At 53.6% G+C, this 11,754-nt stretch overlaps 1 protein-coding gene across 1 annotated transcript; it reads left to right on the top strand.

Moving 5' to 3' along the window:
• Positions 1-859: 859 nt before the first annotated feature.
• APLP1 (amyloid beta precursor like protein 1) lies at positions 860-11,481 on the top strand. The gene is made up of 17 exons (XM_066349043.1): positions 860-1,115; positions 1,994-2,137; positions 3,959-4,091; positions 4,688-4,800; positions 5,032-5,165; positions 5,276-5,460; positions 5,910-6,040; positions 6,404-6,478; positions 7,335-7,493; positions 7,572-7,700; positions 8,600-8,699; positions 9,780-9,887; positions 10,087-10,122; positions 10,309-10,379; positions 10,612-10,674; positions 10,797-10,940; positions 11,050-11,481. The coding sequence occupies exons 1-17, from the start codon at positions 972-974 to the stop codon at positions 11,146-11,148; spliced, it is 1,968 nt and encodes a 655-aa protein (XP_066205140.1). The 5' UTR covers positions 860-971; the 3' UTR covers positions 11,149-11,481.
• The last annotated feature ends 273 nt before the right edge of the window (positions 11,482-11,754 follow it).

Below are 11,754 nucleotides of genomic sequence, written 5' to 3'. Positions count from 1 at the left end.
GAAGTGTCTGTAGAAGCAAATCCAGGCACCACCTCTAAGCCCCTTGCTACTCGTTTAATACTCCGTGCTCTTCTTATATACATCTATACAAACATACACGCGCAGATGCACACCCATGACAGGGCTACCCCAGTGAGCTTGGGAAAGACGGGATTCTGCACTGTCATTTGAGGAGACAAAGCAGTAAGCCCTGAAGGGGAGGCTGAGAGGGAGAGGCTGGGTGGGAGTGGGGAAAAAGAATTCCCTGGCCCTTAGAGCAAAGATGGGGGTCCAGCCTTCATCGGGACCTGGGGACTTTGTGTCATGGATCCTTGAACTAGGAGTTAAAGTTCCAGACACCTGAGACCCTTGGACAGCAGAGCAGAAGGCCTGAGATTCTTGGATCTTAGGGGGAAAGGGCTGGGGGCTTGGTATCTGGTCCTAAGAGGAGAGGTGCCAGGGCCCAGACACCTGGATTTGAGGGAGAAGAGGACTGGGTTGCAACTGCTGTGTTCTTGATTGGGAAATTTTGGAGGCCTGTATTTCTGGCAACTCAAGAGAAGAATTTGTTGGGTTTGGGGAGTAGGAGTGTCTCCAATGCTGACAATCCCTGGAAGAGAAGCCAATATTTGAGTGTTTGGGTCCAAGGGAGGACACAATATTCACAACCGCGGAGCCCATGACTCAGACTCCAGGGTAGGCCTTTGCCTGGGGTGGGACACCTGACATCTTTAGGGGGTGGGGGCTTGACGCAGGCTCCCACATAGGGTTCCGGAGCTGCTCCAGTCTGCGCAGAGCTGCCAAGCTATTGTCCTGGCCAGAAAGGCGGGGCCGGCGTGGGGCGGAGCTGGCGGCGCCGGCGCAGCCAGGGGGCGGTGGCAGGAGGAGCAGGAGGAGGCGGCGGTGGCGCTGGGAGCTCCTGTCACCTCTGGGGCTGGGCCGGGCCGGGCAGGGCGGGAGTGCAGGGGACGTGAGGGCGCGAGAGCCCAGACATGGGGCACATCAGCCCCTCCACTCGCGGTCTGGGCCGCCGCGGCCCGCCACCGCTGCCGCTGTTGCTGCCTCTATTGCTGCTGCTTCTGCGCGCGCAGCTCGCCGTCGGGAGCCTGGCCGGTGGGAGCCCCGGCGCGGCCGAGGTGAGGCCGGGCCGGGTCCTGTGGGATGGGGGAAGGGGCGGGACCGGCCTCTGGACTCCGACGCAGACATGTCCAGGGCGGAAAGTGCAGTCTTTCCAGCCAGGTCGCTGGCCCCCAGGAGCCCCTAACGGCTCTAGGCTTTCACGAACCCAGGAGTCCAGGCCTCAGCTCCCATCAGGTGTCGTCCCAGCCACCTCCTGCCCCCAGCATAGAAACTGGCTTTTCCAGAGCTCCTAGTCCCAGAAATCCGGCCCTTTCAGACCCTCTCGACCTGAGTGACTTAGCCCTAACCCCTTCCCTCCTGAACGTAGGATCCACCAAGCAGTAAGACACTTAGATCCAAGAACCGGGGTCCCTTTGGATCCTGTCTGGACCAATATGAGGGCCCCACAGCCTGCTAGGACCCAGGAGTCTAGGCCTCCAGCCACCGCCCCCCTCCCCACCCAGGAGGTAGTTCTTCAACCCTCAAGGGCTTAGTGTCCAGGCCTTCTCTGTCATCTTTGCACCCAAGAATGGGAGCCTAAGCTAGGGATGGATAGAAGAGAGGCTAGAACGCCTGGGTTCTGACCTCCTCCCCCGCGATTCAGGTTTAACCCCTTTCCGCTCTAGTGCGGCTGCGCCGGGGGGTGGGGTGGGGTGGAGCTTGTCTCGAGTCCCGTTATTCCTGGGAGACCCGAGTCGCCATAGCAACAGGAGAGCTGGGACGCCCCGCCCAGTAGGAACTGTATCCCGGGGAACCGTACCTCTACAGTGGCAGGTGGTTGGTGAAGGGGATTGGTTCTGGGGTCTAAGCATCTGGGTCCTAGGGAGCAAAGGACCGAGGGACCAGCACGTCAATGTTCCTGGACCCTTACTGACCCCTTCGCCCACACACCTAGGCCCCGGGGTCGGCTCAAGTGGCTGGGCTATGTGGGCACCTAAGCCTTCATCGGGACCTGCGCACTGGCCGATGGGAACCAGACGCACAGCGCTCGCGAAGGTGTCTCCGGGACCCGCAACGCGTGCTCGAGTACTGCAGACAGGTGAGCGCGGGACCTACTGAGAGGGGCGTGAAGGAGGGTCAAAGATGCGGCAGAGTCGCGCAAGGAAAGCTAGGAGTTCAAAAGGCCAAGAGACCAGGGATCTAAGAAGATTAGTCAGCTAGGGGTCTGGCCAGAGGCGAAGTTAGGAAAAGGCAGCAACTGTTTTTGAGAAACTAGGTCACAAAACAAAACAGAACAGAACAAAACAAAAAAAAAAAAAGAAGAAGAAGAGAAGAAGAAGAAGAAGAAGAAGAAACAGAAAAAAGAGAGAAACTGGTTCAGGAAAGAGGAGAACTGTGCAAAGACCGGCTAAGGAAGGTACCTGCCCAGTGAATTGGTGGACCCCTTAAAGCAGGGGTCCCCAACCTATGGCCCGCGGGCCGCATGCGGCCCCCTGAGGCCATTTATCCGGCACCACCGCACTTCCGGAAGGGGCACCTCTTTCATTGGTGGTCAGTGAGAGGAGCATAGTTCCCATTGAAATACTGGTTAGTTTGTTGATTTAAATTTACTTGTTCTTTATTTTAAATATTGTATTTGTTCCCGTTTTGTTTTTTCACTTTAAAATAAGATATGTGCAGTGTGTATAGGGATTTGTTCATAGTTTTTTTTTATAGTCCGGCCCTCCAACGGTCTGAGGGACAGTGAACTGGCCCCCTGTGTAAAAAGTTTGGGGACCCCTGCCTTAAAGAGTTGGAGTATAAGTGGGCGTGGCCAAAGGGGAGGGTGGAGCCCAGTGAAAAGAGTGGAAAGCTAGGAGGCGTGGCTATGAAAAGGAAGGGCTACACAAAAAGAAGGGACACTTACTGAGAGGCCAAACAGGCAAGAAGGCAAGGCTTAAAGGTTGGTGGAACCTACAGAGAGATGAACCTGATTGAGGAAGGAGGCCAAAGTGATCAGAAAAGAGATGGACTTAGAAAAGTTGATTTAATGGGCAGAGGCAGATTAAGATCGGTTGAGGCCCCAGACACAGAAGAAAATATTGGACCCCTTAAAAAAAAAGAGAGAGACAGGGAAACTAAAATTACAAATACATGTTAAGCCTGACCAGGCGGTGTCGCAGTGGTTAGAGCATTGGACTGGGATGCGGAGGACCCAAGTTTGAAACCCCAAGGTCGCCAGTTTGAGCGCAGGATCCTCTGATTTAAGCAAGGCTCACCAGCTTGAGCGCGGGGTCGCTGGCTTGAGCAAGGGGTCACTCGGTCTGCTGTAGCCCCCTGGTCAAGGCACATATGAGAAAGCAATCAATGAACAACTAAGGTGCCACAACGAAGAATTGATGCTTCTCATCTCTCTCCCTTTCTGTCTGTCTGTGTCTCTCTCTGTCTCCAAAACAAACAAACAACAAAAAAAATGTTAACCATATTTTTAAATAAATAAAAAAAAATATTTACTATTAATGTTGAAATTGCACATATGAAACCAAACTTGGTGTCATTAGCAAAAAGTGTCAAGTTGGGGTTTTGCGGGGTCCTTCAGAAGTCGGGGCCCTTCAGAAGTTGGGGCCCAGAGGCGCACCCAGTGTGCCCACCTTTAAATCCGCCTCTGTTTACAGATATATGGAAGGGCATTTGTAGAGAAACTGGCCAGGAAAAGGAGAGGGGCTTAAGGATGGTGGGGCTTTTAAGGAAGCGTTACTATCGGGTGTGGCTAGGGGGCAAACAGGACTTAAGATATCTAAGACCGGTTCTATGGAGAAGCAGGGACTAAGGAGAAGAACGTCTTATGAACACTGTAGCCTTGAAAAGGGACATGGCCAGCAGAGATGCATGGCTGGTAAGGGCAGGGCAGTGGGTTGATCGGCCCACCGGATGTCCCCAGATGTACCCGGAGCTGCAGATTGCACGTGTGGAACAGGCGACACAGGCCATCCCCATGGAGCGCTGGTGCGGGGCTGCCCGTGATGGCCACTGTGCCCATCCTCACCACCAGGTCGTGCCTTTCCACTGCCTGCGTGAGTCACAGGCTGGGGGAGGGAAATGGAGGTGGGGTCTCTGAGGGGCGAGATTCTGAGCCCAGGTCTCAAGGCTCACATTAGGGAGCTGGATGCTTGGGTCCTGAGTAGGGCAGAGAAGCCTCTGAGGATAAAAAATATATATTTGGCCTGACCAGGTGGTGGCACAGTGGATAAAGCGTCAGACTGGGATGTGTAAGACCCAGGTTCGAGACCCCGAGGTCGCCAGTTTGAGTGTGGGCTCATCTGGTTTGAGTAAAGCTCACCAGCTTGGACCCAAGGTCGCTGGCTTGAGCAAGGGGTTACTCAGTCTGCCACGGTCAAGGCACATAAGAGAAAGCAATCAATGAACAACTAAGGTGTTGCAACAAAAAACTAATGATTGATGCTTCTCATCTCTCTCTGTTCCTGTCTGTCTGTCCCTATCTATCCTTCTCTCTGTCTCTGTAAAAAATTAAAAAAAAAAAAAAAACACAAAAAAAACCCTTTAAAATCAACAAATAAAAATTTAAAAATATATATATATATATTTGGATTCTGAGGAGGGTGAGGCTAGTGGCTGTGGAGGGTCTCACTCTGGTGCCCCCATTCCCCAGCGGGTGAATTCGTGAGTGAGGCCCTGCTGGTGCCGGAAGGCTGCCGGTTCTTGCACCAGGAGCGCATGGACCAGTGTGAGAGTTCAACCTGGAGGCATCAGGAAGCACAGGAGGTCAGGACCCTGGCCCATCTGTCCTCACCCCTCAGATCCCAGGAGTTCAATCCCCAAATACCCCCCTCCTCTGGATTCCAAAAGTCTAGGCCTCATCCCCCTCTTCCCACTGAGACTGAACCAGGGATCCAGGCTCCCAGCCCCACCAGCCTCCAAGACTCAGGCATTCAGGCCCCTGCTTTACCCTCTCCTACCCCCAAATCCTGGCATCTGGACCCACTCTTCTTATAGGCCTGCAGCTCCCAGGGCCTCATCCTACATGGCTCGGGCATGCTCTTGCCCTGTGGCATGGATCGGTTCCGAGGTGTGGAATATGTGTGCTGCCCCCCTCCGGGGACTCCTGACCCATCTGGGACAGAAGCTGGGTGAGTGGGAAGGAATCTTCCATGTTCATCCCAAGGCTTCTGAGGCAGGAAGTGGGAGCCTGGGGGCCTGGGCCCAGGTTCTTATTGCCTTGGGTCTTCTGCTCCCTCAGTGACCCCTCCACCCGGTCCTGGCCCCTGGGGGGCAGAGTTGAGGGGGATGAGGATGAGAAAGAGGAGGAATCCTTCCTGCAGCCGGTAGACGATTACTTTGTGGAGCCCCTACAGGCTGAAGAGGAAGAAGAGAAGGAAAGAGTCCCACCTGAAACCTCCCATCCACCTGCAGGGGTCAGCAACGGTGAGGCCATCTCTGAATCCCTAGTCTCCTCTGCCCTGGAGGAGGATGATTTGGGGAGCCTTGGTGTAGGAATATCTTTGGGAGGGCGACCTATGAGGGGGAGGTCTGACTGGGAGAAACAGAAGGGACGAGAGCAGCTTTGGATAAAGTAGAGGTAGAAAGCCTGGCCTGTGAAGGATGGAAAGGGTGGTTTGGGGGTACCTGGAAATGGAGGAGCCATTTGATAGATCCTAAGGATTATTTTGGGTTGGAGTGTGGTATAATGGATTTGTAAAGTTTGCAAGAACAGGCCCAGTCTAGAACTACATTTCCCGTGATGCTAGGCAGCAGCTATGGCTAAAGTGGACACATCCTGGTTTCCAGTACACTCTAGGAAATATAGTTGTCCAGGTAGAAAAGGTGACCTGGAGATGGGCTTCAGACTGACCCCCTGATCCCTGGTGTTGCAGTGACTCCCACCTTGAGGCCCACAGATGGTGTGGATGTGTACTTTGGCATGCCTGGAGAAATCAGTGAGCACGAGGGTTTCCTGAGGGCCAAGATGGACCTGGAGGAGCGAAGGATGCGCCAGATTAATGAGGTGATGATACTGGGGGTTCCAGGATCCCCCACTACATAGAGCTCATTAAATATCAGGAAATTCCCAGGTACAAGTTGGGAATACCAAAGGCTCTCTGAGGCCCTATCAACCCCAAACCCCCAATGCCACCCATAAAATGACCAGGGATCCCTAACCCATAGAATCCCATTGAGATGGCTCCAGATTCTAGGGAAACTCTGGCTCTTCCACCTCAGATTTCTTCTGAGTCTTCTCTCTTGGGAATCGAAGAACCAATGGGACTTAAGGGATCTGGGGCATCTGAGGTTTTGAAGAAAGATTGGGGAACCCACTGGGTGGAACAGGGTGGTTTTTAGAATCCTGAAGTTCCACCCCCAATCCCAGGTGATGCGTGAATGGGCCATGGCAGACAACCAGTCCAAGAATCTGCCTAAAGCTGACAGACAGGCCCTGAATGAGGTAGGACAACCTCCAGCAGACTCTGCTTACTCATGCCTGTCCACTACCTGCGACACACCCAACCTCAGCCTGGCTCAGGCCTTGTCCCAGCCTCGTGCAGTTCCACTCCTTCCTACTTATATCAGCCTCTCTTGACCCCAGCCCTACATTTAGCTCTGCCCCTCTTGGCCTATGTCAGACCTGACATTATTCTCCTCTTCAGATTGGCCATGTTGCCCTGTCTTAACTTGATTCTTACCTTTGAGGACTAGCTCTGGTGTCCTCTCCCAAGCTAGGCTCCTTGCAGATACAGCCAGGCCCTGTCAGCCTCTCTTTGATGCATTCCTTTCCTTGTTAGGCCACGCCCCCTACCTTTGGTCCTGCCTCTCTAAGCTCACTTTTACTCGCTCCTTCCTCAGGCCCAGCCCCCTGTTTCTCCATCCCATCTCTCCCACCTCACCTTGGTCAGCTCTACCCCCTGTAGTAGTTCCACTCAGGTTAGCCCCATCCCTGAGTCTTGCTTCCCCCATCTTAGTCTCAGGCCCAGTTGGTCTCCATTTGCCCTGCCCAGACCTAGAGCTCTACCTTTACTACAACACTTGCTCCATTTCACCTGAACATGGGCCAACTCTGATTATTCCTATCCAGTATAGTTTACACTGCCAGCTTGGCTCCCACTAGGCCTAGTCCCACCACTATCCCCACCCCTTCCAATCAGTATCCTGTGGCCCAGCCCCACCCCCGGGTTTACTCCACCCAGACCTAGACCCACCATATCCACCCTGCTTGGCCCGATAGCCCTGCCCTTCCAGAACACCGCAGACCCAGGCTTTCACCATCTTCACCTCTCCTGATCTTATGCTCACCCCGTTGATAGCATTTCCAGTCCATTCTACAGACCCTGGAGGAACAGGTGTCTGGTGAGCGACAGCGCCTGGTGGAGACCCATGCCACCCGAGTCATCGCCCTTATCAATGACCAGCGCCGGGCGGCCCTAGAAGGTTTCCTGGCAGCACTGCAGGGAGATCCACCTCAGGTGTGTGCCCTGTGGGGGCAGAGGGCAGGGAACAAAAAGGGCTGGAGCAGGCCCAGGCAACCTCCATCCCTTCCACAGCCAGAGCACGTCCTGCTGGCCCTGCGGCGCTATCTGCGTGCAGAGCAGAAGGAGCAAAGGCACACACTGCGACACTACCAGCACGTGACTGCCGTGGACCCTGAGAAGGCCCAGCAGATGAGCTTCCAGGTGCTCAGATTCTTCCAGCTGTCAAATACCCTGCAATCCCTCAGACTCCAGTCTCTCGGACCCCATACTGCGGACTCTTTTCTTGTCCCTCACACCCTCTCTGTCTCTGGGACCTCTCTCCTAGCCCTGGAACCCCTCTTTTGTACCTTGGGACCCTTCCCAGTCCCTTGGATCCCCACTTCTTGACCCTGCCACACTGCCCGCCCTCCTGTGTTTCTGACTCCCCTCTTGTCCCTTGGATTTCTACTTCCTTTTCCAGAACCCCCTCCTGTGCCTTGAATCCTGCTCCTGTCCTTCAGTTCTTCTTTCTCCTTAACTCCACTTGTTTTCCCTGGAACCCATATTCTGTGCCTTCAAAGCCTAATTAATTCCTGTTTCTTGGATGTTCTCTTCCTGCCTGGGAGTACTTCATTCTGTGCTCTTGAGCTGCAAGTCTTTCCCCTTAACCACATCATAACATGACACTCCAGTCCTACTTTCTTTTCTGGAACCCCCTTAAACCGCACTTTCTATTCCTCAGATCCGGCCTCATATTTCTCCTACCCACTTCCTTCCATCACCTATTTACTATACCATATTTCTTGTACCCTGTACTCACCATGTCTCCTCTGTGCCCTTTTTCCTAGTGACTACTCCATTCCCTTCTGCCTTACTTCCCCTCTCATTTTCTGTCTTTTGTACATCTTTTCCTTTTCTTTGTATTCTGCTTCTCCTCCTCCAATTTCCTTCTTCCTGTGGCCCCATTTCTGGCTCTTGTGTCCTGTATCCTTTCAATTGTTATGTGTCACTTTTCCTTGAACCCTATTGCCCTTCCTTCTTCACCCTCTTTAACCCTGCCTCAGTTTCCCCATCTCTAGCCTATATTGCCCAGTTCATCCTTCATACTCAGTCCTCCACAGGTGCAGACCCACCTTCAAGTAATTGAGGAAAGGATGAATCAGAGCCTGGGGCTGCTTGACCAGAACCCCCGCCTGGCTCAGGAGCTGCGGCCCCAGATCCGTGAGTATATATGACCCCCTGTCCAACTTTAGTTATATATTCCTGTGTAACAAATACCAGAACTTACTGGCTTAAATCAACCATCTTTGCTCATGATTCTGCCTTCTGGTCTGGGTTTTGCTGGGTGCTTCTTCTGCTGGTCTTGCCATAGTCAAGCATAGTCAAGCACCTACATTCAGCTAGCGAATCTGCTGGGGTTGGGACTTTGGCACAACTGGGCCTCTCTACCTCTCCATGTAGCTCAAGGCCTCTCTTCTCCATGGATCCGCTCCATGTCATCTCTCCAGCAGGGTGCCTGGACTTCAAAAATAGTGGTTTAGGATCCCTAAACATGAAAGTGGAAACTACCAAGTCTTTTTAAGACATAGGCCCACAGGGGCCGGTTGGCTCAGTTGTAGAGCACTGGCCTAGCATGTGGATGTCCCAGGTTCAATTCCTGGCCAGGGCACACAGGAGAAGTGCCCACCTGCTTCTTCACCTCTCCCCCTCTCCTTCCTCTCTGTCTCTCTCTTCCCCTCCCGCAGCCAAGGCTCCATTGGAGCAAAGTTGGCCTGGGCGCTGAGGACGGCTCCCTGACCTCTGCCTCAGGTGCTAGAATGGCTCTGGTTGCAATGGAGCCACACCCTAGATGGGCAGCGCATTGCCCCCTAGTGGGCTTGCTTGGTGGATCCCCTTCCGAAAAAAAATAAATTAAAAAAAAAGAAAGACATAGGCCCACATTGTGTTGGTTAAAGCAAGTCACAAACTCAGTCCAGATCCAAGGGAAGGAGCCTACACAAGAGCACAAATACCGGAAAGCATGACTCACCACATCCCCCAAATCCACTGTGCCTTCTTTTGCATATCCCACACCTAACCCTGATTCTCCTGCTATTTACAGATACAATTTTCTTGCAGCTTCAATCTCTATCCTCCCTGACAAGCGTTCCTCCAACCAGCCCTGCTCTTTCCCAGATCATACTTATAGCTACCCCCAATGACTTTATTATTAAGGTGCAATCCATTCATCCAGTTTTTTGTTTGTTTGTTTATGGAGCCCCTTCGCTAACGTCTTCAACCACCTTTCTGCGTTCTCCTCAGAGGAACTCCTCCGCTCTGAACACCTGAGTTCCAATGAGCTGGAAGTACCTGCCCCCGGGAGCAGCAGTGAGGACAAGGGTGGGCTGCGGCCTCTGGATTCCAAGGATGGTGAGTTAACCCAAACAGATCTGCCAGAGTCAGGGTGTCACAACTGTCAGAGTGAGTGGGACAGGATGGGGAGGAATATTTCAGGTTGTGGAGGCCTCTGTAGGATCCTTGATCCTCCTGCCCCAAACCCTGGGAGGGTATTTCTCCACCCTTTCTTCAGTGAAGCCCTCCTCTCTTCACTGTTCTCCCTGTCTTTTAGGGCTGTCAGCAGACACCCCCATGGCCCTTCCAAAAGGTCAGTATCTCATAGAGTAGACCCCAGCCACAAAATCCCATTGAGTCTCTGAGCCAAAATGGAAAAGGGCTCCTATGTTGGGAAGCCCAGACCTCCTTGGGTAGAGTCCAGTGCCCCTGACTCGCTTCTCAGATAGGGGCAGCACCACTCTGGACTCTCAGAAATGAGCTAGGACTTGGGGGGTAGGGTCCACAGAACAAGATGCGGCACCCCCTGGGAAAGAGAAGCTGTCCCCCTTGGAACAGTATGAGTGGAAGGTGAGTTAGCCCTGTGGGCTCCTGAGGGAGGCCGCGGGATGGGGCCTGGGCTTGACGGTCTAAAGAAGGAGGGTACTAGGGGTTTGGGGTTTTGGCTAAAGGAAGAGGTAACTGGGGACCTGGACTTCAGGACTCTAGAGAAGAAGAGGGCTGGGAGATGCCCTCTTCGGCACTGGGGGAGGAGGAGGCGGGGACCCAGATGCCAGGGCCCTGACACCTCTTGCTCCTCCAGGTGAATGTGTCTGTTCCAAGGCGTCTTCCTTCCCACTCATCAGAGATTCAGAGGGATGAGCTGGTAAGAGGAGGAATATTTTGGGTATCTGGGGAGAGAGGTCAGTATTGCTGTGACTTCCAAAGCCATAGTGGGCTCTGATGAGCCCCAAAGATGACCTCTGCCCCCGTCTACCAACCCTGTAGGCACCAGCTGGGACAGGAGTGTCCCGGGAGGCCATATCCGGCTTGTTGATCATGGGAGCTGGTGGGGGCTCCCTGATTGTCCTCGCCATGCTGCTCTTGCGCAGGAAGAAGCCCTACGGGACCATCAGCCATGGAGTGGTGGAGGTGAGAGGCAGAGAGACGCGGGCTGGGGAGGAGCTCCAGAGCCGGGCGTGGAGGGGCTTCAAGACCCCCCAGGTCCCTGGGCCCCACTCTGCCTCCGCCCCTGTTGCAGGTGGACCCCATGCTGACTCTGGAGGAGCAGCAGCTGCGTGAACTGCAGCATCATGGCTATGAGAACCCCACTTACCGCTTCCTGGAGGAACGACCCTGAACCAGCCCCCTCACCACTTTGGCTGAACCCAGACCTTTCCTCTTCCTGGAACCCCAGATCCCCACTCCCAGACTGGGAAAGGGGTCTTGACAAAGTTAACTTCATGCCCCTGTGAGGGGGGCTGGGAATTCTTATTGCCCCTTTCCAATTCCAGATCCTGTCCCTAAGAAATCCTCAGGTATTCCCAGCTGCCTCCCTGCTTTGGACCTCCTCACCTTAACTTATTTTATAAATTAATTTATTGTTCTTTGAGGTGACCACCAGCTCGGTCCCTGGAACTCACCCTCCCATGTATTGCCCACTAACATCCCAATAAAGTCCTCTTTCCCACCAGGTCATCCTGTATCTCTATGGGGGAATCAGTGAGTAATCATAGCTCTGGATGCTGTGTGCATCCCTGCTCAGATATCTTTAAGTCTGGGTGAGGCCAGTTTTGGGGGGTGGCATGGTGCAGAATCTTAGGAGAGGCTCCTTGTGCCCACCCTAGAGCTTTTCTTGGTGCTGACCTCTATATGCTGGGTCCACGGGTGAATTCAGGAGGCTTGGCTCTGGCTAGTTTCCCCTGCCTCCTACTCTCTCTCATACATAATCACACACACAGCATTC

The sequence above is a fragment of the Saccopteryx leptura genome, chromosome 9 (genome assembly GCF_036850995.1).
Source record: "Saccopteryx leptura isolate mSacLep1 chromosome 9, mSacLep1_pri_phased_curated, whole genome shotgun sequence".
Lineage (NCBI taxonomy): Eukaryota > Metazoa > Chordata > Mammalia > Chiroptera > Emballonuridae > Saccopteryx > Saccopteryx leptura.
This window is presented reverse-complemented; position numbering and strand designations above follow the sequence as displayed.